This window comes from Corvus moneduloides, chromosome 8 (assembly GCF_009650955.1).
Source record: "Corvus moneduloides isolate bCorMon1 chromosome 8, bCorMon1.pri, whole genome shotgun sequence".
In the NCBI taxonomy this organism is placed as follows: domain Eukaryota; kingdom Metazoa; phylum Chordata; class Aves; order Passeriformes; family Corvidae; genus Corvus; species Corvus moneduloides.
In genome coordinates, this window is record NC_045483.1 from 21,875,317 (window position 1) to 21,901,182 (window position 25,866).

At 43.5% G+C, this 25,866-nt stretch overlaps 1 protein-coding gene across 4 annotated transcripts; it reads right to left on the reverse strand.

Annotated features, from left to right (window-relative positions):
- Positions 1-1,536: 1,536 nt before the first annotated feature.
- On the reverse strand, positions 1,537-24,766 carry LOC116447601 (dual specificity protein phosphatase 13-like). Of its 4 annotated transcripts, none has more exons than XM_032116961.1 (5): positions 24,338-24,766; positions 18,396-18,424; positions 4,481-4,676; positions 3,147-3,367; positions 1,537-2,024 (listed from the first exon to the last, which is right to left on the reverse strand). In XM_032116961.1, exons 3-5 carry the CDS (start codon positions 4,645-4,647, stop codon positions 1,798-1,800), a joined length of 615 nt encoding a protein of 204 aa, XP_031972852.1. In that variant the 5' UTR covers positions 4,648-4,676; positions 18,396-18,424; positions 24,338-24,766; the 3' UTR covers positions 1,537-1,797. The 4 variants fall into 4 exon arrangements, with proteins under 4 accessions (XP_031972852.1, XP_031972853.1, XP_031972855.1 ...); XM_032116962.1 differs by lacking the exon at positions 24,338-24,766 and adding an exon at positions 18,564-18,658; XM_032116964.1 differs by lacking the exon at positions 18,396-18,424.
- Between the last annotated feature and the right edge of the window lie 1,100 nt (positions 24,767-25,866).

Sequence of the window (25,866 nt, forward strand, 5' to 3'; positions counted from 1 at the left end):
CCTTTGCTCCAGCCCGAAAATGGCTGGTTGGCCTCATTCCTGCTTCCTAGAGGGGGAAGGATAAGAAAATGTGGTTCTTGTGCTTGAGGCTGGGGGCATCGCTATAGACAGATCCACTGGGGGTTTTTCCCTGACTTGCTCTGTAAGTTTAAATCACTTTGTTAGATTTAATTGGTGACGGAAACCTGCATTATAAATTTTGATTTAGGTCTGAAGCATACTTATAATTTGGCTATTCCTACTTGCTTAAGTTTTTTTGCCTTTGCAAAGCAGCCCCAGAGATCATGAGGAGGTTTCTTTATGCAGGGAGCTAAAGCAAAGAAGTGTTCCAGCACTTCTCTACTGCTGCTCAGGGCTGTCCAATCCACAGGGTTAGTCCAAAGTAAAACCCCCTGAGACGCCCTTGGTATGACCTTGGCATGAGGTCCTTGGTGCCGAATACTCTGTGCTCTGGCTCCTATAGTCTGGCCCACAGAGCAGATGTAGGTATCACCTAAAAGCATTATAAAAGGTGCTGAGTTGTCTGTCCTGAAGGCAGAAATTAACCTTGTAGACAATACTGGAAATGGCAAGGAATGTTTTCCCTTGTTGCTGAGCTGGTTTTGAGTAGCCAGCTCACATGGTGGGGAGTATTCATGCCTCTGCATTCCTGAGTTTGGTACTAGGAATACAAACTGCCATCCCCAGCTGGCTTTGGAGCTGGCTTTGTGCTGCAAATGCTTGTCCGCTGGGAACCAAAAGCCAGATGTGCTTCACATAGTTTCCAGGCAGCACTGATCCATCAGATGACAGTAGCTATTGAGTGCTCTTATGGTGGCCCAGAGACACAAAGATGAAAGCCTGATGCCTGTCAACACCTCCCTTGCCATTCCTGTGTGTCTTCAGTTTTCACTTGAGTCCACCTCACAAAAGCAAATGCCACAGAATATGATGTTGTAATGTTAATAACCTTTTATTTTTAAGAAAGAAAATACTAAGTTTTATGATTTTGAACTGTCAGACAAATTTGGGATGCATTGAACTTTGTCGTCAAATATTTTCCTGCACCAGCCTCAGCTGGGAACCCACCTTCTTCTTTCTGCAGCATTTTCTCCATGATTTTTACTATGGAAGATGAACAATATTGGAATGCCCTCACACAGAAACGTACTTCCATGGAGGAAAAAGGCTCTGATGAACAGCCAAAAGGAAAACACTGTAGAGATACCTGGAATAATTTCTTAGAGTGGCTTGTGTTGTTTCCCAGCTTCTCTGCCTTTAAAGAGCCTCTTACCCCAACTCAGGAGCTCCACCAATTGTAAAAGCAAGAACTAACCAGTGCCAGATTCAAGTCTCAAAATACAAACCCTCTGAGATACAGGGAGCAAAGGGGTGGGGGGCTGGTTCATAAGAAAACCTCTAAGCATTACTGTAGCATAAATAATATGGCATCTTTCACCTCAAATAGCCTAACACTTCATAAAGTGATATGAGCTTCACTACTTGCTGAAACACAGCTATTTCTGAAGTGGAACCTGATCTTTTTCTCTTTTTTACTTTTTTTTTTTTTTTTTCTTTTAAACCAGCAGACACCAGTGTTTTAAGGTGGAGAGTGAAGGATAGAGTATACAACCAATCATAAATATAAATCTAGGAAGGCTTTGCAAAACAGAAAGAACAAGCAAAATCTACTTTTATTAATAACATGCATCCTGGTGTCTCATAAACTTGTGTCCTAAATTTATAAATGCAGTTCATCTATAAGAGATACAGGCAACTGAAATAAGATTTTGTCCTCTTTCTTTCAGCAATACTCTCTCACAGGCCTTTGGTAAGAGATGCTCTGGTTCCTTTCCTCTCTTCGTTCAGTTTAATATCCAAGTCCCGGAGCTGGCTGAGGAACCCCGAATTTGGGCAGATGTTTCTGTGAGCACTCACTGTCTTTAGAGCATCCACAAGTGTCATGTTCTCATGGATCATTAAAAAGGCAAGCACTAAAGTTGCTGAGCGGCTCACTCCCATGGCACAATGAACGAACACCTTACCTGCAGAAACAAAAAGGCACAGCAAGGTGAGTGTGCTTTAGCATTTCTAAAGTGGAAAAGACAAAGGAGGAGAAAAAAATACTAGAAACAAGTTAAAAAAGCAATGGTGACATTTAGTGGACCCTCATGCTTTCAGGAAGATCACCTCTCAGGCAAGGTGGTATTTCAAACTGACCTCCTGCATCTAATTTAGGCCTAAGATTAAAATAGTTGAACTTTTCTGTGGAAGGAGAAGCTTTCTGTGACTAAACTTGTTAGTATAGTTTTCTGTGGAAAAAAACAAGTTTTGGCAGAAAAATTTGGCCCAGCCCTGACTGTGATCACTGGCAAGTCCCACAAACTCTGTGGGATAGTCTGCCTGTAAAAATGGAGTCGTAATTTACTGTATCTCAGCAGCCCAGTGTGAGCTGTAACTGAGGATTTAATAAAGCACTCCAGTGAAAGCAGCAGATCCTGCAGCCAGTCAGAGTCAGAGCAAACTCTGGAACAAATGGAAATTATGATAACTAGGCCATAATCCAAACTCTGCTGACAAAAATTCAGCAGGCTGCGGGTCAGTCTCGTAGTTTTCGACTTAGTTCATTAACTTCTGCTGCTTCTCAGTCTTAATAGACAGGCTGAATAAAGCTCCAATTCTGTGAAGTACTTAAGCGTGTGAAGCATTCGAGCCAGCACCGAAGTGCCACTGCTCCCACAGGGAGTTGGAGCAGCAAGCAGAGCAGGATCCCCAGCTGGAGCCCCCGTCTGTGTGCGAGGGGTGGGAGGGACATGTGGAAGCACACACATCCTGCTGATTCCTACAGGATGGGCCCATGGGGCAGCATCTGCAGTGCCATAATCTCTGCCCTTCCCTCTACACTCTGGTTGCAGAGCTTGCCCTTCTTTCCACCATGCTGGGCTGCAGGCAGCCAGTCTTCCCCAGCTCCTGGGGACCTGGCACAGCCACCTTCCCTGCAGCACATGGCATAGGCACCCTTCTCCATCCTCTGCTCAGTGGTTCTACGTGTGCTGCCTTGAACCATATGCTGATTCTGAGCTCTGTTGGTGCCTGTTACTGCAAGGAAAAGTCATTTGGCTTGTGTTGAAGCTTCCTCCCAAAGCTTATCTTTGCTTTTCTCTTACCTCCTGAAGAGTTTAAGGCCGTGCCTATGAAATTGGCAGCATCATAGAAGAAGATACTTAAATCAAAGGAAGGATCATCAAATGCTTCTACTCCATAGTACTCTATTTGCAGATCTGCATAATATTTGGCTCCCGTGTTGATGCTATATGGTCCATCTGCTGCATTAAGGATATGAGTAATGTTGAGGCTTTGAAGTGTAGTTTTGCTCCTAGCAGCCCACCTGTTGAAAGACATGAAGGGCACATTGGCAACGCTCCTAGCATTCTGCAAAAATAGCATGGTTTAAAGTTAGTGCCTGCTCCCACTATGGAAGGATGCAGGAACTGCATCCTGCTTACAGAGGAGCAAATTTCGAGAAGCACATAGTGCTTTGTGCATGAAAAATGTGATATGGGGGTGTGGAGAGCAGTGGGAGCACAGACTTGCCAGTGGGATACTGTCAGTTAAGCAAATGCCTCCCAGCAGTTAATCCCTGAGAACATGGTTTACTGTATGAAGTAGTCAAGATTTTCCTTTAAATATTTGTTTAAGAAGTTCTAGAGCTAATCTCTCATTGATAGTGTGCCTGGTCTCAAGACTGAGAACTCACACAGATGCAGCCACACCTTGTTCCTGGTTTGGACATGAAGTGGATGCATTGTGTTCACCAGCTAGGTGAACCCCACTTCCCACCATAAATTGGGACTATAGGTATTCCACAGAATTCTGAACCTTAACTGATATATTCATGAGGAAGAGGAGCTGGGAAAATGAGCTAATGATAATCTGCAGCAATCAAATTGGAAGGAAATAGGAATAAATATTATTGGTCACAAGAATAAGGTATTTGCATGAAAATTCCTGTTTGATATTTTCAGTTTTATCTTCTTTGAAAGAAAGCATGGATTCGGAATGCCAAGATCACTGTTGTACAATTCATTTGAGCCTTCCTCCTTCTGGCTCTTAATCTTGCTACCCCTATTTGCCTGTGAGGGCTACTGGCATCTTGTCTCCTGCCTTAGAGCACAGCTTCCAGGCCACATAATGCATCTCAGAATTGACATAAATTTGGCATAGGTTGTTTGAGGACTTTAGTCTATAATACAAATAATTTTTACCCTGCCAAATCCATGGTGGCTCAAAGAATATAAAAAACCAAGTCAGACACACTGTAAGTCACCATTTTGCATGCCTTGTTTTTCCTGACATCCAAGCTCTTTACATCACCAGTTTTGGAAGCCTGTATCACAAAAACATTCCTGAAGACCCAGAAGCTGCTCCCCAGTGTACCACAACTTTTCCTCCTCCTCTTAGGGACTGATAACAGTTTAACAATAGAACCATATGTTCTTACGCATCTCCCAGGTAGATATTTGGCCAGACTTGGTCCACATGATTATCAGACCCTCCTCTGAGCCACAGGAGTCGCTGGAGATCTGATAGTGCTGGTGTTTCATAGGAAGTGCTGCTAGTCAGAGATGAAGAGTCTCTGGTGTGAGGCATCTTGCTGCTCCCTTGCATGCACTCAGGCTGTATCAGAGACAGCTTTTCTGAAATGAATGAGAGGAAATTTTCATACAGAAATACTAGTCCCTAGAAAGTAGACCTGTTCATTACCCTCCAAATAGGATTACATTATTAGAACTAGTGTGTGCAGCAGGGCCTGCAGGTGTTGCTAAAAGCATCCAGAGAGCCAGACTGACTCAGGGGTAGGACTCTACAGGCATGTAATTTCTCCCCTGAGAAAGCAGTATAAGATAATGTGATTTAATTTCTTGTCAAGTAACGCCATTGGTAAAGAACATCTGCACCACCAGAATGCAGACTGGATGAACCTTGTAGGCACAGGTATAATTTCTCCTTTTGTTGACGAGCTACCGGAGTATTTGTGTACACTTGATTCTGATTAGTTAAAATTCTTGAAGCTTTTGAAAGACTGCATCATTAAACTGACTTATACTTACAAAGCTTCTAGGGCCAAGGTGGAAATCTTAGGATGTGTATGTGAGAGACATCTGTATGTTGTATGTGTACACACACATAAAAGGTGTGTGCATACAATTTTCTTTCATTTATAGTGACGTATTTAAACACACGTATACGCATACGTACACGTATACATAGGAATGGATTTTCACATGCATATATAAACATATATATGCATGTATGTCTGTATGTATAGAAAGAGAAGTTCAGAGGATCTGGACTAGTTTTTTCTCTCTCAGCTGAATATGCCTGGACACTTAGCTATACTGGTATTCTTGTGCCTGTCTGTCTCAGTCTCTCCTCTGGGAGCTGTTCCACTCTGTATAAATAATATGATAGCTACTTCCCTCCAGAGAGGGGCCATTTCTCTTGCCTGAGGGGCAGGGTACCTACCCAGGATGTGAGAAAAAAGAGTATTTTTTAAATTATAGAACTAAAAGTTCTGGCATTGTTGTCCTGCTGAGAATCCCATCTAGGGCTCCCTCACAGGTCTGTGAGATCATAGACCTGTGAACCCTCACAAATCATGCTGTGGAACAGGGGCAGCCCTTTCACAATGCTGTTTGCTGGTTTAGACCCAGGAAGCCCAGGCCAGCTGGTTCAGCTGGAAGCGGAGCTCAGTCAAGAGCAAGAGTGTGAAGATATTCAAGCAGTCCCTTCTCTGAGACTTTAGGAGCATTTCTTCTGCCTGGATCTTATTATCTTGAATTGCTGTTCTTGTCTCCTGAAAATATTGATGAGCTTTGTCTGGTTGCTTGTTCTTACTAGAGCCATAATCAATGTGGAAGGCACACTAGAACTCTTCCCAAAGTAGGGTAAATGGTGTTTATTCTGATATGGCATCAGCTTTCAGTCTAATGCCTGAATGCCTAAATCTAAAGTTTGGGTTTATTTTCTCAGCAATTTTAGAAAACAAGTGCAGATGGGACCTTCAGAAGTCATCTGGTCTCTCCCCTGCCCCACAGCAGCAGCAGCCAGATAGATGTTGCTCCTAAAACAACAACTTTGTCCATGTACGTTATTTTTAACAGTATAGGCTGATTTGGGGAATAAGGAGAAAAGAAGGGAGAATATATTTTTGCCTTTGGAAGAAGAAGTGGAGATGATGTGAGGCATATTACTGAACATACATGTATACATGTCTGTGACCTCAGTCTAAATTTGCTTCCTTTGCCCTTTCCTCCCTCCTCCTTCCCACAAATGTTAAATGCAGTTACAGCTTTTTGTATGTTCCAATAAGAAAGAGGTCTCCCTAGGGTAACTACTTAATAAGCAATATATGAAAAGCACAATAAAAATGATGGGAGACATAGAAAAAAAAAAAAAGGACTGGTTTTACTTTTAATGATGGAATAAAAGAACTGCAGGGAAATAAAGAGGAATATAGAGATAAAAGCCTACAAATTTTTCAGGGCAGATAATTAAGATCAAGAGCTTTGGTAAAGGAGTATGTTGTGCAACCCGAGCACAGATTAGCATGAAGAATAGCACAGAAACAGATACTGTGCATTGCCCTACAAGTTTTACTGCCTTGTGAAAGTCATGCACTGTGCTCAAGAGCTATTGCCAGCATCTTCATGATGACCTGTTTGTACTTTCACTGACACAGAACGTTTAGCTGAAGCAGTAAAAGGAAATAAAGAAGATAATACAGCTTCTACATCAGGAGATTCTTAAGACCACAGGCTCATTTTTGAGGAGTGTGGCTGACTCTGAGTTGCTGCAAATGCTTAAGGGCTGAAGTTGTAGAGCAGATGAATACCAAACTTTCACTTCTCCTAGCCCCTGCTGCTTTAAACTTCTGTTGTAGCCTCTCAGTTAGTTACAGTAATGGAGATGATGAGCAAAGAGAATTAGACTGTGAGGCCTTTTGTTCAAGACCTGACTTTGAGGAGGTTCTCCAATAATTGAGTCATTTTGGTGCCAGTGACACTTCGCAGGTGATTCTGGCCTTGGAAGCCAGGGAGATGCTTTGCAACAGAGCTCCCTTTCACAGAGCAATCCTCTTTCCAAAAAGTGTGCCAACATTGTTTTATTGAAGTGACTAATGCCCGACAAGCGAGCTCCTTGTATCAACACAAGCATAGCTCCTCCCAAGAACACCCTCCTGCCTGCACTGCACTGGCCTTGAAATTGGATTGCTCTGCTCTGGTAAGCTTGGAAATAGCTATAGCAGATGATTGGACTAATGAGGAAAGCAATATGAATTTTTTAATTGAAGGCCAGGGACTTTGGTGAAGATTTTCCCCCACCCTCTACTTTAAGATACTGCAGAGGTAGCAAAGGTGCTGCGACTGATTACATTTCTCTAAGCTTCTCCCTCTGGGTGGCTCCCAGAAGCTGCTCTGGTTGGAAACAGTCAGTGACTGTAGGAGAGCACGAATCCCTCTACCTGAGGGAAAAAAATTCTGTCTTACAAGGTCACTAACATCTTCTGCAGAGATCTAGACCATGCAAGTTGGATGGGATTAATTTTCTTTTAAACTGTAGCCATCTCATTAGATTCTTTCTTTCTATCTTTCTCTCCTATTTTTTTTTTCTGCTTAAAAGTAAAACAACAGAAGCAAACAAAAAATTCTACCTATGGGAGACTTTTGATGCCAGACAGAGATTTTAAGGGCAATCCACAAAATACAAGGTAGTGCACAAGCTTTAAAACTGTCTTGTCATTCTGCATCAGTTCCCAGACACCTGGGGCACTGGGGTACACCCCAAATGGCCAAGGCCTGCTTGGTTCCCTGTCTGGGCTGTGGAGCCTGCGTTTGCCCAGTGGTCCAGGAGTTGCCCTGGAGGCCCAGGCTGGAGGTGGCCATAGGTGGCACTGCCTGGCTGCAGGGAGCACCCAGGAAGTCCTGTGGGTGACTCCATGCTGTTTGCATGCAGCTGGGTGCAGCTACTGAGGGACCCAGTCATGTCAGAACCTTGTCTACAACAACCTAGTGGAGCTTTGTATCTCCCTAGTATTGTCCAGCCACTTGAATACTACAGTCTGCAAAGCTTTTTGGTTTGTTGGTTTGGGGCTTTTTTCCCTTCCTTTCTCTGTGGTGGAAACAATTGCCATTTCCTATTGACCATCTCTCTGGCAAAAAAAAAAGAAAAGAAAAAAGCCCACACAAACCCCCAGTGACGAATTGGCTAAAGCATTTAACTGATTTGTGTTGCATTTGCAGATTCCTGTGAAAAAAACTCAGCAAAGTTTTGTGGGTAAAAACACAAACACTCCAATATTGTAGATAAGAAATAGTTAATTTTGTTATTTCAAAAAGAATTACTATTTCCATTTTTCTATTCAGTCACTTTGTTTTGGTATTTGTTCTCCTGCATTGCATAAAATATTTTAAAACATTAAAACAAAATGAAATGGCTTGTTCCTGGTTGAGAAAAACATGTTTTATTTAACTAAAAATGAACACAGACTGAGTAGCCACCTATTTGTCTAGCCCTAATTTCCACTTCTGTAACAGGGCCTCCTGCCATTTTGCCATGGTTGTTCCCTTGTCTCCTCAAGACCAAACTGGGCTGTACAGAGATTAAATGAATGTCTGGAGTCCCAAGAGGAGTCTGGCAGGGCATTAGTTGGACCCCAATCACCTTTCCTCTTTCTGTGTTGCTAGCACCTTCCTAGCTGGCACAGCTCTGCCTGTGGTTATGCTGATAGCCTGGATGGGGACAGATGTCTTTCAATAACAAGTCCTTACATGAGATTATTGAGAGCCTCAGGCACAGCAGGACCTGTGGTTACTACAATAGCACAAACACTACCTAACAATAACATGATACAGAAAGATCCTGCAGCCAAATATCCTAAATTCTCTGAATCAAAAACCTGAAAAACTAAATGGTTCAAAATTCCAAAGCATGGGGTCAGACTATAATTCATGTGGAAGGGAAAAAATAAAAAAAGCAGCTTCTTGATGCATTTGAAAATGGTGTCTACTCTGTTTTTTCTTCTCTTTTCTCTCAGCAAGCATCTCTGCACTCATCTTTTACACTCCTTGCTCTTTTCTCTCAGGTAGTATGTAACACTATGGCTCTTTGTCCTCCTGATGGAAAAGTCCAGATGGAAAGAAGTGTGGTTCACAAGGAAATGATCATGTTAGTGGAATTAATCTTTTAGATACTGTAATGTGAAATATGATTTTCCTTTTTGTTAAGAAGACCCAGTCTGTGTCTCTACTTTGGTCAGAATCTGATGCTAAGAGAACCCAGGAGTCTCTTGAGGTAGAGCTGAAAACTTTGTGTGCAGAAACAGGCACATTTAAAAGCAATAGCAAAGTTAAAACAGCCAGATGGGAACCTAGCAGGCAACCAAGAGGGGAACTCTCTGTTTTCCTTGCAAGCCTACAGGGGCTTGTTTGCAGGAATTAGAATCTCTCACCAGCAGTTCACTGCAGCTCTAATACCAAGTGGTATTGAAAATGAGAAGCAGGTTATGGCTGATGGTTTAAATGAGGCACCTATGGGAATTTAGAAATGAGATCCTGGACTTGTCTTGGTGTAGACTGTGCACATGGCAGAGCAATATTGCTTTCTTGGCTGACTGCATCATGTATTATGGCCTTTTATTTTGCCCACAGTCAAACAGCAGGGAATAGTAGAAGTTCATTGCTCCAGCTCACTGTTCAAACTCTGATCTGCCTCACCAGAGGCAGTGCCCCTGAATAATGGAAAGCAGAATCGGTCCCTCAGCCTCAGTGCGGGCATATGTTCAATGCAGCACTGTATAAATGCTATTGCCATTATTTTGGAGTGAAGAGAAAAGCAGAATGTACAATTAAGGCTCTGTTTGGTTCAGTTTTTAAGAGAATTTACTGCCTGGGAAAGATGCCAGATCAAGGGCTCTGGAAAACACAGCCTGCCCTTTAACCACAGTGTCAGGAAAGAGCAGGAGCAGCCCTCCAAGCCCCCATGGCTTCCCCCTCAGCCCAGCCCAGCTCAGATTGCAGATGCCCCTCACCCTACACTGGCAACCGTGTTTTACAGGGTGGGAGAAAATCCGAGTCTTCACACCTCTTCACCGCGTGGTCTCCCTCCTGACATCTCCATTCACGTCCGGCCTTGTACATTTATGATGGGGCCCTCTCACTTTTCCTAACTGAGCTGGAAGGTACCAACTTCTGCTTGCAAGGCGCCTGAGCTGGGCTGGAAAGCTAAAGGCTCCCTCCTCTGTGAGCCCTCCTGTTCCTGTGCAGGGCTGCCCATGATGCTGGAGGGGCAGCTGCTGCTGCTCCCCCCAGGACTTTCTTCCGTCTGGGTACGGCAGGAATGCACAAGGCCATTTCAGTAGTGGGAGCAATCACAGGGCAGGGCAGGTGAGAGCAATCAGCCTTAGGCAAGGTTTGGATAGCCAGGAGAGCTCCTGGTGGTGAGGCAGGTCCCAGGTGAAGTGGGAAGACAAGGGGGTGCATGGCCAGACACAGGTGTGCAGGTGGAGATGGAGCCCGAGCATCTCAGCTCAGAGGGGCCCCTGAGTGAGGCGGGGAGCCCCAATGAGGCCTCCCACCACTTGTTCTCACACAGTGCCTTCCAGCAGCCCCATCCCAGGCCACACAGCCACGGTTGTCCTTGGACAAGGCAAGCCCCCCAGGAGGGGTAGAGCTTGCTGAGCTCAGGCTCAGGGGGATGAGCTTCACCTGTGCCTTGCTGTTTTTTGGGGAGAGGGTGCTACCCTACAGAAGTGCTCCTGGAGAGCATTTCCTCTTCTTTGCAGTGTAATGGATCTGCACATATTTTCCCAAAACTCTTGTCATTCCAAGGGGGAGAACCTTTGTGTTGCCCCCCTCCCACCTCCCCCGACCCTCGTATTTGAGAGTCATGCAGCCTAGGAAGAAGCACTTGCCCACGCATGGGGCTAAAGCTGGAGGAAAGGAAGGCTTAAAAATGAAGGTGCTGGTTGGAAAAACGGACAGTCCTGCTTGCAGTGACAGGTCATGGCTGTGGCACAACGACAGCTTTTACATCTGCAGCTTTCAGATTCAAAAGAGATAAAAAAGAAGTATTACCTTAGCAGCTGGCATCTCTGAGCTATGCAATGCACCATCCCCAGCAAGACAGCGCTGCCCTCCACAGGCTCCTAGTACAATTTCCGACTGTCTGTGAGTATCTGTCGAGCCTAGGATGATGCTCTTTCCCCTTTATTTCTCCTCTGGGGCACTCCTGTCCCACACAGCTAGGAATTCAAGCCTCACAAAACTACTGATTTTTTGATGCATCTCAACTATGCTCATGCTTCTCCCTGAATTAAAATTCTCTAGTCCTGCTGCCAGCAGCCATAACTGTGCTGTATGCTGTAATCAGGGGAGCACACAATCACCATGCAGCTAACTGCTTCTAATAGTAGAAACTTCACTCTAATCTTATATAATGCCAGTAATGAAGCAGAGAGGCTGTGGCTTGTGAAGAGCTTAGACAGAAAGCTTTCTTGGGCAGCTCATGCCCTGAGGGCAGAGAAGCTGCAGCTGCACTGAGAGCAAGAAAAACAAAATGACCTTGATATTGATAACAGTTCAGTGAGCACTGTCACAGCCAGTGCTGTGCCAAGACTTCATTGGTGTCACAGGCTGTTGATAGGTGTAAGTTATGGGCAGTTCTGATAAAAATGGTGTCAAAGAGGCCAGACTGAGAGAGGGATATGGGGAAATTATTTGTCTTGCAAGATCCAGGAAAGACAAACAAGGATGTTAATATATTGCTATTAAAAGGGGCTCCAAAGCACTTGTACTTCGGCAGGCAGTATGGATTTGTGTGACTGTGGATTAAAGGGGGTTTTTTTCTTCTCCTTGTTTTACTCCTCAAATGATTTTTATCTGACTGCTGCTGTCAATACAAAATTGACAATGCTGTCAAGTTTGCAAGATTTCAGGATATTTGAAAGCATGACAAAGGGGTTTTGATATTCCTCAGTCGTTTGGCAGGGGTAGCTTTGAGCTGTCTGTCTCTCCCTGCACTTTTAACATAACCAGTGAAGTGCTCTCCTTGCTTTGCCTTGCTTGAAAGGGTACATACAAAAAAGGCACGTTTTTCTAAGGCTGACAAAGCTGTACAAATTCTTTGCTGTGGAATCAAGAGCAAACTTCAAAACTCTACAGTGGAAGATCTATTTTGGCACTTGAGTTTTTCAGGCATATCACGAGATTTCCAGCGACATTCTCAGCTCTGTTGGGGCAGAGTGGAATGTTTTTTCTTTAGATTTTTTTTTTTTAACTGCTGATTTTAAAATCATTATTTGATTTTGATTAAGTCATCTTTTAAGAAGAGTGATTGTATGTCACAAAGGAATTGACCACTAATGAGCACATGAGAATAACTAAAAGAAGATATTAAGACATACAACTGGGATTTCCTGTCATTTGCAAACTTTTTGATTGTGTGTGATGAGTATTTGCTCCTAATTTCTTACCTTAAATCTGAGGAAATGAAACTGTGAGTGGTTTTCCTGTTGCAGCACCCTGGTATCAGGGTGCCAGGTAAATCAGAGTGAAGTAGGAAGTGCCTCGTCAGGGGCTGTGGGCAAAGCAGCGTGTGCAGCTGCCTCTTCGGGCTCTGAGGGATGAGGAGTCAAAGGCAGGGGGGACATGCTGCTGCTCCATGGAACGCCCAGTGATGCCTAGGTTTTAACTTTTATATTTTCCTGATTCTGTACTGCTTAGAGTGTAACTCTGAGGTTTCTTGTATCTAGCTAATTTCTGCTCACTTGTGCTAGGTAGACATAACAAAGCTCCTCCGGGCTGGCTCTCCAAGGTCACTCAGACCATCCTAGGCCCAAAAAGTATAATCCAAAGAGCTTCTAAGGGGGGCAAGCAGAGGGAAATTACATCATTGAACTGAAGCTTTAATTGGAGAATTAACCCTGATATGCAAATGGACCAAACCTATAAAGGTGTGAAGAACTCGTGACCTGTCGTCCATCTTGGGCTCCATTTTGGCAATACCCTGTGGCTCCCAGGGTGTACCTTTGAAGGCCTTTCAAATAAATACCTATTTTATTCTTTTACTCCTGTCCAGTCTCTGTTTCTGGGAGGCCTCTTAAGGCATCACCAGTCCCAGGGTCACTGGGAAGGAGTTTCCCTGCCTGGCCCTGCTGCGAAGTCTCTGCAAGAAGCAGGCAGCATGGTGCTGCCCAACTCCTGAGACTGAGGCTATGCGAGTCTTGCAGGTGGTCAGGCAGGGCAGAAACAAGGGTTGTTATGTGCCAGCAAGTTTTTGGAAGGTATCTTCACTTTATCTTGCCAGGCTTTATGCTGTTGTTTTTCTGCTTGTGGTTTGTGCTGTGGCTCGGTGTGGACTGCAGATGGATGCCAAGGCTGGTAGGTAGGGTGATGGAGGGGAGAAGAGCCTCCAGCAAAGCAGCAGCCTCAGGGCTCCCGAGGGAGAGCTGAGCACAGGTAGAAGGGAGGAGTGCGTCCTTGCTGGAGGTTGTGCCTGCTGCAGGTGGTTTACAACAGGCAGTTTGGGAACACATCACAAACGTAATGGTCCATTTTCCCAAAGCAAGCCTCAGTGCCTCCAGCACAGGCTTGGGAAGGCTGTCCCCTGCTTGAGAAAGTTGCTGTGCACAGGAATGCATTAAGGACAGCGGGATTCTCAGGTACAATGGCAGTGGGAGCCACCTGTGAACTATAAATAGCACTAACATCCTTTTCTCCAGTGCCTGGCATCCCAAGCAGTCATTTTTGTGGGTGCTAGTGAAAATGAACAAAGCTTTGAAAAGCTTTTATTTATGCTCTCTTTGCAGGCTGTAAATTTTCTTAGTGTGTAGTTCTTCTTACTGGCTCTGAATTTTGCATTTATTTTAAGGGAAAATACTGGCATTTTTTTCTTTTTGATTTCTTTTTTAGTTATCATATATAATTTTCATATTTTTACCTCAACTATGTCGGAAGAGCTATTGTGGCAGGAGAGTTGGGATCACAAGTGTTCATTTTCAAACAACCTCTCTGTGATTGCAGGAAAAGGGGAAAAAACCCAGGAGCCTAAATTCAGTCTTAGATAAATCTTATATGTGTTTTTAACAAAATAATGAAAATGTTTTGGTTTAGAATTAAGCAAACAATACAAGGTGTTTGGGCAGGTTTTTCGGTGTTTACATTGAGACATCAGACAGAAATAGTTGTTGCAGTAAAAGCTTTACATGTCCATCAGACAAGATCTTCCTGTGGTTTGATAGGAAACAAAGGTGGCTTTGTTAAGGAGCTATGAAGACCCGAGAGCAACACTGGCATAAAGGAGCCTTTTCAAAATATCTAGGGTTCACTTGATGAAGTCTTGTGATAACATGACAAAGTCTCACCTGTTATGCAACTCTCCTTTGCTCTTCATAGTCAGTAGCTGAGGGCCTTAAGGAAACATAAGGTCTACAAAACAGACATTTCGCTCTGGGATAACCCTGCTACAAGATCAACTAGTAGAGCTGGAAGAATCAGTCTAGCTTTTAAATATACAAGAGGGGGTGTATTTTTTTGCAATTATGCCAATTACAGATTAGACTGTTTTACTGACAATCCTTACCTTACGCCAGCGGGCAGCACCGCTGCCAGTAAAACGCTGTGATTTTTCCTGCTGCCACAAGATGGCAGGAAAAAACAATGTTGGGTGATTTAAAAATACGCAGCGATGGGCATTGCAGGACGCAATTACACTCCTGACCGGCATTTAAAGGGAGCACTTACAAGAAACTGCATATGTTGGACGGAAGAAAAATGTGAAATGTACGGAATAAATTAGATTGGTATTGACCTGGGTGCATACATCAAAAGATCTACACCGTATCCTTTCCCATGCAGGTTTTCTGTATAAGAAAAGCCTGTGACAGTGCCTATTTTTTTCCTGTACACTGTGCAGTTTGGCCTGGTTTTGTTCTGCTGGCAAAATCTATTGTACAAACCAGTCCAAGACATAACGCACTCACATAAAGTAAAAAGCAGGGTGATTATTTTAGTCTTTTATAGCATATTTTCCAAATATGATTCTCTTCCCATTCCCTGTTCCTCCAGCCACAGTACAAAAAGAGCCAAGCTAGAGGACACATCCACTGCTCTGGCTTTCAGAAGCAGTGGGAGACTTGAGGGACAGCAGCTGGGCAGGAGAGCATGCCTGGGTGCTGACAGGGTGTTGCACTGGGTTGCTGGGCTGGGCAGTGGGGTCAAATCAGTGTCCCTCCTGCCTGTTCTCCTGGGAAAACTGACTCTTCGTGCAATGGGTGTCACTGGAGCTGCTGGGGCTTTGGAATAGGGCTGGGATGAAGGAGTCTGTGCTGTTCATGCTGTCTCCCCAGCTGCTTTCACATCATATACTTTTCTTAAATCAACCCTCTACAAGAATAGAAATTGGGTTGGAAAGTACAACCAGACTGGCTAGGGGCTTTGAGTTATCCAAAGGCATTCCTCCTCAGTGGCCAGTGTGGTGGTTCCCCTGCACTCTTCTAACACATCAAAGAAAGCTGTGGAAAATCACAGAAATTGTTGTGTGTCAATGGCAGTTACCAGGAGCTCATTAACTGGTATTAGTTAATTCTGAATGGCAGCACTGCGCAGATGCAGCAGGTTCTGGCCCTGCCACGCTGCTGCTGCCCAGCATGGCCTGGCCTGGCCTGGCCCAGCCCAGCCTGGCCTTCCCTCACTGAGGCATTGAGGACGTTCATCAGTAGCCTTTGCAGTTTATCTGCTGAGGGGACAAAGCTCACGCTCATGGCAGCTGTGCTGGCCCGTGGCAGTGGCCTCCCCAGATCCTCCTCCAGCACCAGCCTGCTCCTCACCCCATCCAGCCTTCCTCTTCACCCCATCCAGTCTGCTCCTCACCTATCCACTCAGCTTTCTTTTTCACCCATCCTTCACCCCTCCTTTTCCTTTTTTTTCCCACAGCCTGAGCTAACCTTGGAGCTGATGGAGGCAAGGTGCTTGTTAAGGTGTGAGGGCAATTAGGGACTTTTGTGCTAGGACCAGTTCTTCTGTCCAGTCTGTAGTAATTAAAAGTATCAAGAGGTTTAAGAAGCAGCCAATCTGTTGAAAGCCAGAAGTTGGAAGACACGCATCTGTCCTGTTTCTTATGCTGGCTTCCCCTAGACTGTGCTCTGGGCTGATGGAGAATGAATAACTAGCCAGACATTCAGGTCTAACCTGCGTTGGCACCTTTTCCACTTGTCTTATGAATGCAGTGTCCACACTGCTCATTACTAAATACTGAATTCTATAACACAGGCACTAAACATCCCAAATCTGCCTCCCAGGCTGGAAATACATTTGTCACTATGAACCAAGATTCATTTCACAGTGGCAACATGGAGAAGAATGACAAGGCATCAAGAGTGAAGAAGCAAAATCAAAATGCTTAAAGCAACTTTCAATTGTTGTGATGATAAGGGAAAAGAACCAATTATATGGGTCCCCAATGTCCTCACACCTTTTCCCTCCAGATTCTAATCCTACTTGGATTTTTAAGGTATTCTTTCTTGTATTGCTTCTTCTGGTAAAATTACTTTGGTCCCAACTTGGTTCTGCAGTTAGCAGCTTCATTTTGTGAGGAAAGCAAGTGATGGAAGGTCTGCAGCTGCTGGCAACATCACAAGAACACTGCCAGCATCCAGGACCTTTCTTTTGCCCTTTGGCTGCCCACCTCTGAGTTATGGGGTCCTACCTGCTATTTAAAAGTAGATTAAGCCTTCCTGGAAATTAATAGGTTTAACTGAGCACAAAATTACTTTGAATCTGCCTTGTGCAGGACATCCTACAACCTGGGTCCTTTTGTCAGGCTTTCAGCAACTAATCATCTAGGTCAAAACAGCTCCAGGGTATGCTTAATCCTGCTCTGGATGTGAGGTGAGCAAACCTTTGCACATTGAGGTGTTAGTAGATATGTATGTGGGGGGGAAACAACACTCTCTAGACACCTGTTCCCCTTCAATGCTCGAAAGGAAAATCCTCCCCTTTCAGCACTGAAGTAGTAACTGCAAATGTCAGTTGGCTGTCTTTTTTTAGTGAAGACAATAGTGGGAACCCCTTCACCACAGACAGTTTATCCACAAAGCAAAGGCAAATTCAGGGCTGTCCAGGAATTTGAAACTACTGGGCAGAAGGGATTTTCTATTTCTATTCTACTGAGATATATCTCTGAGTTTTTAATTTTTGTTCTGTTGAGCAAGATGAGCACCTGAGAGGGAACAAGCACATGTGCATGTCAGCTCCAAAGGGAGGCAGCCCCTGCACAGGTGACATAATCACACGTGGTGCTGGATCAGGTCTTGAGAGGGCTACACTGATCTCTGCTCTTCTCCTGCCACTTTTCACTATCGCCACAAGTAAGGGCTGAGATTGGGTGGGTCAGTCTTAACCCAAAAGATCTAATCTCGTCTGAAATGCAGGAGCCCATAACTAGGTGAGCTTAATTGGGCCCTTCTCTCTGTTTCTGAGACTGTCAGGCACAGGAAGGTGGTTACTGACTATTGGAATAGAAAAATGTGCCATAGAGCTGAGGTGCTTTTCTTATCCTGACTTACTAAATGTCCCACCTCCTTCATCCATGAAGATGTCTGTCATGCTTGTCCCATTTTCTACCTTTCTAGGGCTATAAACAATAGTGATTACCAAGTAACTTCATCTCACCCCTCTATTAGCTTAACCATTTCCTTGATGGATCACAGACTGGGTGATGACAGGCAAAATCTCTGTCATTAAAAACTCAAACTCCCTCTGCTCACAGAGGTGCTGGCATGGTGACAAAGCTCCCTTTGCACACAGGCAGCCTTGCTTTCTGCCTGGTTGCATCTCCTCCAGGCAGGATGGTGCATCTTGACTTTACAGCTGCTCGATGTGGCTACACATGCTTTCACAGCAGGATCTATTAGCACCAGCCACCCTCCTTGCAGGGATCTGAAAGCATGCTGCCTATTGGCACAGGAATGAGCCTGCTGTCTCCAGAGGACATAAAGACAAAATCCTAGCCAAAGAGGGAACCATGAGAACAGAGCTAAGGTTATGACTTTATAAATGTTTATCTTCAGTCTGTATTTGATGTCTGGGTAATAAGGTGACCAGAAACCTAAGGCAGGTTAAACAACAGAGGGGCACACAGTGGTTTTCTTGAGCTGCAGCACAGAGCATGTGCAGGACCTTACCATTCCTGATTTGCCACCTTTGTGGCTGATGGATGCTTTCATGCAGTGTCTCTTCCTAAGCCCTTCAGATCTGAGCTGTAAGTATGGTCGATACAGCTGTGCTTTTTTTTTCCTAAAAAGAATGGCTTTCCCTTTGTACTGTTTGCATTGTGTCATGCTGCTTTGGTTCACTCACCGTTTTCCTCAGTTTGGTAAAGAAGCTGTCTGTGAAAACAAGAATGGAAAAAAAAAGAAAATTATCAAAGACAGTTTTTTGTATACGCAGGGAAGAGATGTTTCAAAGTGAGTTTATCAGGTTATGCACCTAAGTATTATTTCTGCCCTTGAAAATCTTTTCACTTACAGCGCTTAATAGGTCTGTGCAAATCCATTGCCAAAGAGGTAATTGGCCATTTTTATAGAAGGATCAGAAACAAAAACACTCCAGGCTATTGTTCTAAAAATTAAAAAAAAAAAGAAAAAAGAAAAAAAAGGAATTATGGAAAGAATATGTTTCAGGGCATCATCCAGCCTCTCTTGAAACTATGCAAATTCTCTTGGTGAAAACAACAGCAGACACAATGAAATGAGTTGTATATGAGGAACTGAGATCTCAAATGTGATATTATGCAGAAGGTAAAGAGTCTGTACTAAATAAGTAACAGCTCAGTGTGTTATCAAGGGTGCACTTCGATTTTGATGAATGTTAAAAGAACCTTTAGCCTTGAAAATAAAGAGGATAATTTCTCTCTAGGCAATGGCTGCTCGTGAAAGCCATAAAATAAGAGCACTGGAGCCCTAATTTTATAGTGCTTTTTAAATGATTTTCAAATGGTCCAGCTGCTTTGTGCCACAATAACACAAGGCAGAGATATTTACGCCGGCAATAACAAGCATGCATCAGCCTGCCCAAGCTGCTCTCCGCAGGCAGCCTGCGGGAGGCGAAACACACGTGGAAAGATGATACTTGCCAGTGTGGATTGATCACAATCACACCATGGTCAGAGCGATCCTGGGAAGCCGCTTTTTCCACCAGACAACTTGATTATTTTTCTTGTCTGTGTGTTGCCTGTGAAGCACAGGATCTATGCTGCTGGCAACGCCGGATCTATTTTGACACTTGAGAGCCTGCCAGTAATGTGTGCCTCTTAGGCCATACCGTCCTTGGCAGACTTCTCTTTTTGGAAATAGGAGGGCAAATTCTCCCCTGGGTTACACTGCTGGTTTTGGATAGGAGTTTCCACAAGGATTAGTGTTGTCTCAACTCTGGTGTTCTGATGCAGCACTGCATTATCTTCTCCAGAAATGCATGCATGTGGCAAGTGAACTCTGGGCAAAAGCTGTGGAATTCTGCTGAGATGCTGAATTGCCACCAGCAACTTCCCCAGGTATTTTTACCTCTGCATATTTAGGACTTCAGTCTAAAACTACAATTTGTTTTCCAAACAAATGCTCTGAGAACTACCCTAGGGTGGTCTAGCTTAGCTTGCTAATTTGGGCAGTCATTTCAACAGTTCAAATAAAAGTTTCAAATTTTTTTCTTTACAGTCCCCTTTCCTTGGCGAGACATTGACAAAAGACAGGGTACTGGGAGGAACCTGCCTTCTGAGCCAGCAGAATAGGGTTTAAAAAGCAGTTCCTTTATGAAATATTCAATTAAAAGTAAATAACTTGTCTCTTTCCATGTTCACCAGTGTTAGAGGCACAGCAATGTTCAAATAATAAGAATTTTGGTGGGAACAGGAAATTCTGAGCATGAGAGAAATGGCTAATTTATGGCTGAAAATTTATTATATTTGCAGTAATTCTCAGGTCCATAAAGCTGAGACAGAGCTGGGCAGAGGGCATGGCAGGAGGAAGTTATCTCTGGAAAGTCCCCATCCACTGAGCATCTATTGTCACCAGAGTAAGAATGCTGTCTCCCATCTGGATGACTTCTTGTATGGGTTGGACAACATTTTCCCCTTTTCATTTACAGATACCAATCAGCAAAACAGGTCAGCATCTTTTTATGTCCAGGGATACACTTAAGAGATTTAATTTTAAACAGGGGCCTATTTTCTCTTGGAGTTGAATTTTAAGAGTTTGAATGAGCAGAATGGACAACAAATTGGGAACTTATCCCAGAGGAGTACATAGCATATTTGCTGCCCTCGTTTACCCAACTGATTGAGGAACGACAGGAACATACAAAATTCAGAAATATTCTATACCCTAAACAGAGAGGAAAAATAGATTTGATGCCAAAGCTTTAGGTCATGTTCCTTTCATCTTTATCTCATATTCAGATTGTTTTTCTGACGTTTCTCCTTGTAACTTTGTGTTTTTCTAATGTCATAAGAGTTTGGAGTTAGGTGCATACTGTATCTTAGTTCAATATGTAAATCCTGCAGCTTGATGAAATTGCTCACTGCTAGGTAACTCTTTGGATAGCATTGCCTAGAGAAAAGTGGCATAATATCATAAAGTAAGCCAGCATAAAGGAAGCAGATCTGCATTTTCTAAGAATATAGCAAATAAAGATTTTTCCTTTCAAAACAGAAAGGAATACACGTAATGCTGTTCCAGGCTGCACAGAACAGTGCCATGGTCACAGATTATGTGAGTTTGTACTTCTGCCTCACTCGCATCTCATCTCATCTCATCTCTGAGAGATCCAATTTACAGCAGCTGAGATAAAGTAGCCTCCAGGGTATTACATACAGCCCTTTCATAAATCAAGAACCACTTTATGTTTCTAGAGATCTGGGTCCAGAAACAGAGGAAGACACATGGCATTAGGCTTTGTAAATGGCCAGTTGGCATGTCTCTGCAATAGCTCTTTGCAGCTTTTGGCTGTTTCTCAAACCAGAAAGTAACTATTTTTAGTTATTTGTGTTGTGTATTCTGATGAATCAGTACAGAAAAAAAAAAAACAAAAGACCCCAAAAAACCAACAAACAAAAAAACCCCCCACAACAACAAAAAAATTGGTGATTTCAGACTGAGAACTCAGAACTTTCTTCCCTTTTATAATTGCTTTTCTTTTTCTCTCCTGCTACAGAAGATACGCTCTGATGATTACCAGCACACCATGTATGAGTGATCCTTGCCCCTGATGTGGATATGGTTTTGTTGGTCACTCCTCATCTCCCAGGATCCTGCTGTTTTCCCACGTGCCAATGAAGACAATGTCTGTAAGTGGATAATTAGGCTTACCCAAGTGATTGAGTGACATTCAGTTAATGCTGCTAAAGTAATACGTGATTGCTTAATGTGAGTGCTCTGTAAGAACAGCAGTTTACCATGGGGACAGGGATTCGCCATTTGCCCTTGTTAAAGCACTCAGAATGTACAGACATGGGCAACAAGGTCAAAGCTGATTGTGTCTTCTGCAGGTATTCCATAATAATGCATTTCCTGGCTGTGGAAAGTTTGATTTCCTTTGATTCTCCATGCAAAAATGTGCTGCATTCAGGTGCATGGGTATCACCAAGCCTTTTCAGGCCTTCCTTGTTATGGGTTATGGAGCTATGGAGAATCACGTATGAAAGCTCATGATTAAAAGTAGCTCAAGTTATCCTCTTGCCTTGTAATGTATTCCTGTCTGTAGAGCCCACTGCCCACCACACTCTGAGACATTTTTTCCCCTTTGAGACATGTAAGAAAAAGTAAGGTAGTAGAAGAATGGTAAAAGGTTGTGATTTCTGAATATACTCATAACATATCTGGAAATGCAGAATTCCAAGTGATTTCACTTCTGAAAAGAAATAAATTTAACAAGTTTTACAGAGTTCAGTTATTTACAATCACATTGAGGACTGCTGGCCCAAACACCCTACAAAAATTCACTTCAGGAGGTAGCTCAGGTCCTGATATAATTGGATTTGAAATATCTGTGTTGAACACGCTGACGTTTTAGCACAGCCTGTAACCATTTTGCCTCAGTCTGTAACTGTACCATGTTTCTTTGCTGAAGTGCTATTAGCCTTGCTAATCTGGTTAAACTGCAGTTAATAAGCCTGCCTGCTTAAGATCAGCATGAAGTTTGATTTCTGCAGGATATTTTACATATTTTGCCCTCAGCTGCTTATTATGTAGCATTTCAGAAAACATTTTACCTTTAAACCCAAAGGGTCTTGGTCTTGGCCTTGCCTATCAGCAATGGCTGATAGCCAGACAGATATTTAATAATCAGTTTGTTGACAACTTCAAAGTCCTCCAGGATGAAAGTCATCATGTAAAGTCAGCCATCCCTACTTTATTTTATGATATATTTAACTTGTTTAAAGATGCTCAACATCAGATTTCTGATAAAGGCATAAGGAGAAATGTTTATTATAAAATACAGCATTAATTCTGGATTGATCTTTGATTTCCAAGTAGCTGCTCAGAAACTGCATGCAACTGGTTCCACAGAAACAAGCAGTGACAATATATGGTATTGCTCTGGGCTATTTTAGCTCTGGCACAAGTCCGAATGCTGGCATGGGTTTGCTCAGGAACAGAAACATCCACTGTTTATTAACTTCACTGAGTACTGGGCTGGGCCCTAAATGCACATACTCTCTCTCTTCCCCATTTCTATCTCATGAAGAGCCCATGAAACCTTATTCTCAGGTATTGTTCCCATTTGTCTTACTGGTGTTGGCAGAATAAAGAAAATTCTATCTGTAGCACTTGATCAACTTCCAGTTTCCCCGTTTGCAATCTGTAACTCGTATTTAAGCTGATATTAGTGCTCAGCTGTTGCATTAACAAAGAAACCTGTTTACATTTTTATTTCTGTTAGCTGAATGTGCTCAAAGTTCTTTTTTTGCTTACTACACCTACACTGTGTTGTTATCTATATATTTTTTCATTTTATTCCCCACCATTTTCTTCCCCCATGAGACGGAATGTGATTGAAAGAAACATCCAAGAGTAGTTTGGAACATGTATACTCACAGGCATTAAAAGGAGGTCTTAAAACTGCACTCAGAAGGCTGTCTAAAATCAAATGCTGCTGTTAAGACAACACAATTTCAGTGATTTCTTGGTCTTAAATCTTTGCCTTTACTACCCGTCAGGCTCAATTCTCCAAATCCTTATTTCTGCACATGGTTCTAATACGCAAAGGGGTTAATTTCCAAGTGTAGTTACAAGGTTGAACCGCAAAGGCAAAGGTCGGTTTCCCACTCTCCTGGCCGCGGCAGAGGTTCCCTGAGGCACCGCACGCTGTTGTGGCTTCTGCCTTGGCACAGCCCGGCTCGGCCCGGGCCACCGCGCAGCTGGGTGCCCCCGCCCGCCGTGCCCGGGGCCACCTGCCGCCTGTCGCGCTCCTGCCGGCAAGCGCGGGGACATTCGGAAGCCGGCGGCAATTCGTAAACCCAAGTTTTGTAAATGCAGATTATTTCCCCAATGTCACCTAGCTCATTTTTTGGGTTTGCTGTTTCATAGCTAAAAGAATGGCCGCTTTTAGCTGTAATCAGTGGGCAATCAGCAGGGTCATTAGTTCCTCCTGCTTCTCTCCTGTAGGAATTACAGTATTTTCTAGATATTTCAACAAGTTTGCAACCTGATGGTGGTGAAAAAAAGACTTGTTTTGGCGTAACATTGGGCACTGGGCGTGTTGAGTGCAGATTATTGCATGCTGTCTCCATGCTTCAGAGTGAAACACCCATCTGCACAGTTTTGAGAAATAAAGAGTGAAGTCTGCTGTCATTCAGAATATCCATAGATTTGTCAGAAATTTCAACTGCAAATCAAATTGTCATATAAACAGCCAAAATCAGAATACTTTTGAATGTGAAAAATTCCATTCTAGTTAACATTACACCAAAAAAGGTAAAACCTAATTATTGTTGAATTTTAAGGCTGCTCAGGATCATGAGTCTGTCTTGTGCTTTGTATGCTGCAGCATTAATAAAATCTGTATGTTACACAATTATAAATTAATGCAAAGCAATAAAGAGAGTCTAATTCTCTTTTTAATTATTTTCCTGTGCAGTAGGTTCTTTCTTTAATGGATAGTCCTTTTGCTTTCTTCTGTGCTAATCTTAAGTCTATTTTAAGGCAATGAAGTTTACCAATGCTAATTAAATAAAGTTGGACAGCATATGTTAATGAGTACTGTATTTCCCAGCCCTTCAGAACAGCTCAGCCTCAAATAACACTTACATATTGCCTATGTAGAGATTAGGCCACTCTTCACCCACGTGATTTAATTCCAGCTTGCAGCTGTCCAAAATATCTGGCAGTTCCTGGGCAGAGGGAGTGCCGGGCTCAGAGCATTCCTGGGCCGACAGGGTCTGTCTTCAGGTGCTGACCCCTTTGGAGGCCTCATGCAGAGTCAGGCAGAGGAGGGAGGGCCTGCTGGAAGCTGCTGCTGCAGAATGCACAGGGGAGGTTTTTGCTGAAGCAGGCTCTTTCTGCCGCTTGATGTTCCCAAGCAGGTGGCTGAGTCTAAATACAGCTCACGCCTTGACGCCTCCCTGGATTAGCTCAGTGCTACGTCCCTGGTGCAACGGGGAACAGCCAGAAAAATGAACGTTCTGCTTTAAGTGAATCTTATGCAAAAAGATGCTACTCCTGTCCTCACATAAGCTATGGTGCTGTTCCTGCCAGCACAGAGCTTTCCCTGTGAAAAAAATGTCAGTCGATGCAACCGAGCCGCAGTCCCAAATGCCTCATTTGACCCAGTTCTAATAATAAGCTACCAGGAACGAGGGGACAGCACAGCTTGAGGGTGAGTTCAAAATATGACAGCACCTGTCCTGGGCCTTACCCAGGGTTCACCGAGCCCACTATCCTGTGTTTGGCTGTGGCTGAAAGTGGATGTTTACAGAATATGAGAGCACAAAAGCATGAATTATACTTGTGTATATAATAACACTCTCCCAACTTCCAGCTGGCTGCAGTTTATGAGCTTGCTGATCTGGATGGAGTTTCTAAGTATTTGGTAACTCTGAATGGATTTCTGTCCCTCAAACTTTTCCAGTTGCCCCTTGAATGTCTATAGGCTTTTACTCTCTGCAGCATCCTGTGGCACAGTGCTACAGAGCTCATGTAAACCCCTCCTCTTGTTTCAGACCTGATTTCTACTGACTTCATCTGCTGCTCTGAGTTCTTGTACTGGAAAATAAAATTAAGAGAAGTTTTCACTGGAACTCTTCATGGGCCGCTTTAGGTAACACTGGTTTTGTGATTACTTTAAGCAGATTTAAGTCCGCCAGAGCTGTAGCTGGGACAGTTCCTCCCACTCACACCTTGTCCCAGGTTGTGTAGACCCTCTTGACAAATGTGCATTTTCTGAATGAAGTGCCACTGGGGAGGCAGTATTTTTCTTTAATTTTGGTTCCTTAGTCTAACTTGCCAAACCAACATTTAAAATACAAGTTCTCATGCTGGTAGTGGAAAGCACTGAAGTACCAATTTCATGTCACATCATGACTTGAATTATGGATAGTGTAAGTGACAGGTGAGGAGGCCCCTTTTCCTCTTAGCACATTGCAGCAGACAATGCTTTCTGTTTTAAGAAGTTACAGGATTATTCTTCTGTTTTTGCTTATGTTGACTGGAATCTTTTTCCCCGCACAAACATGCACTCAAAGTAAATCTGGATATAAAGAAGCAATACAGACAGGCAGGAAATATAAGCAACACTAACTCCACAGATTAAAAACACTTTTCTGTGATTTGACAATGCC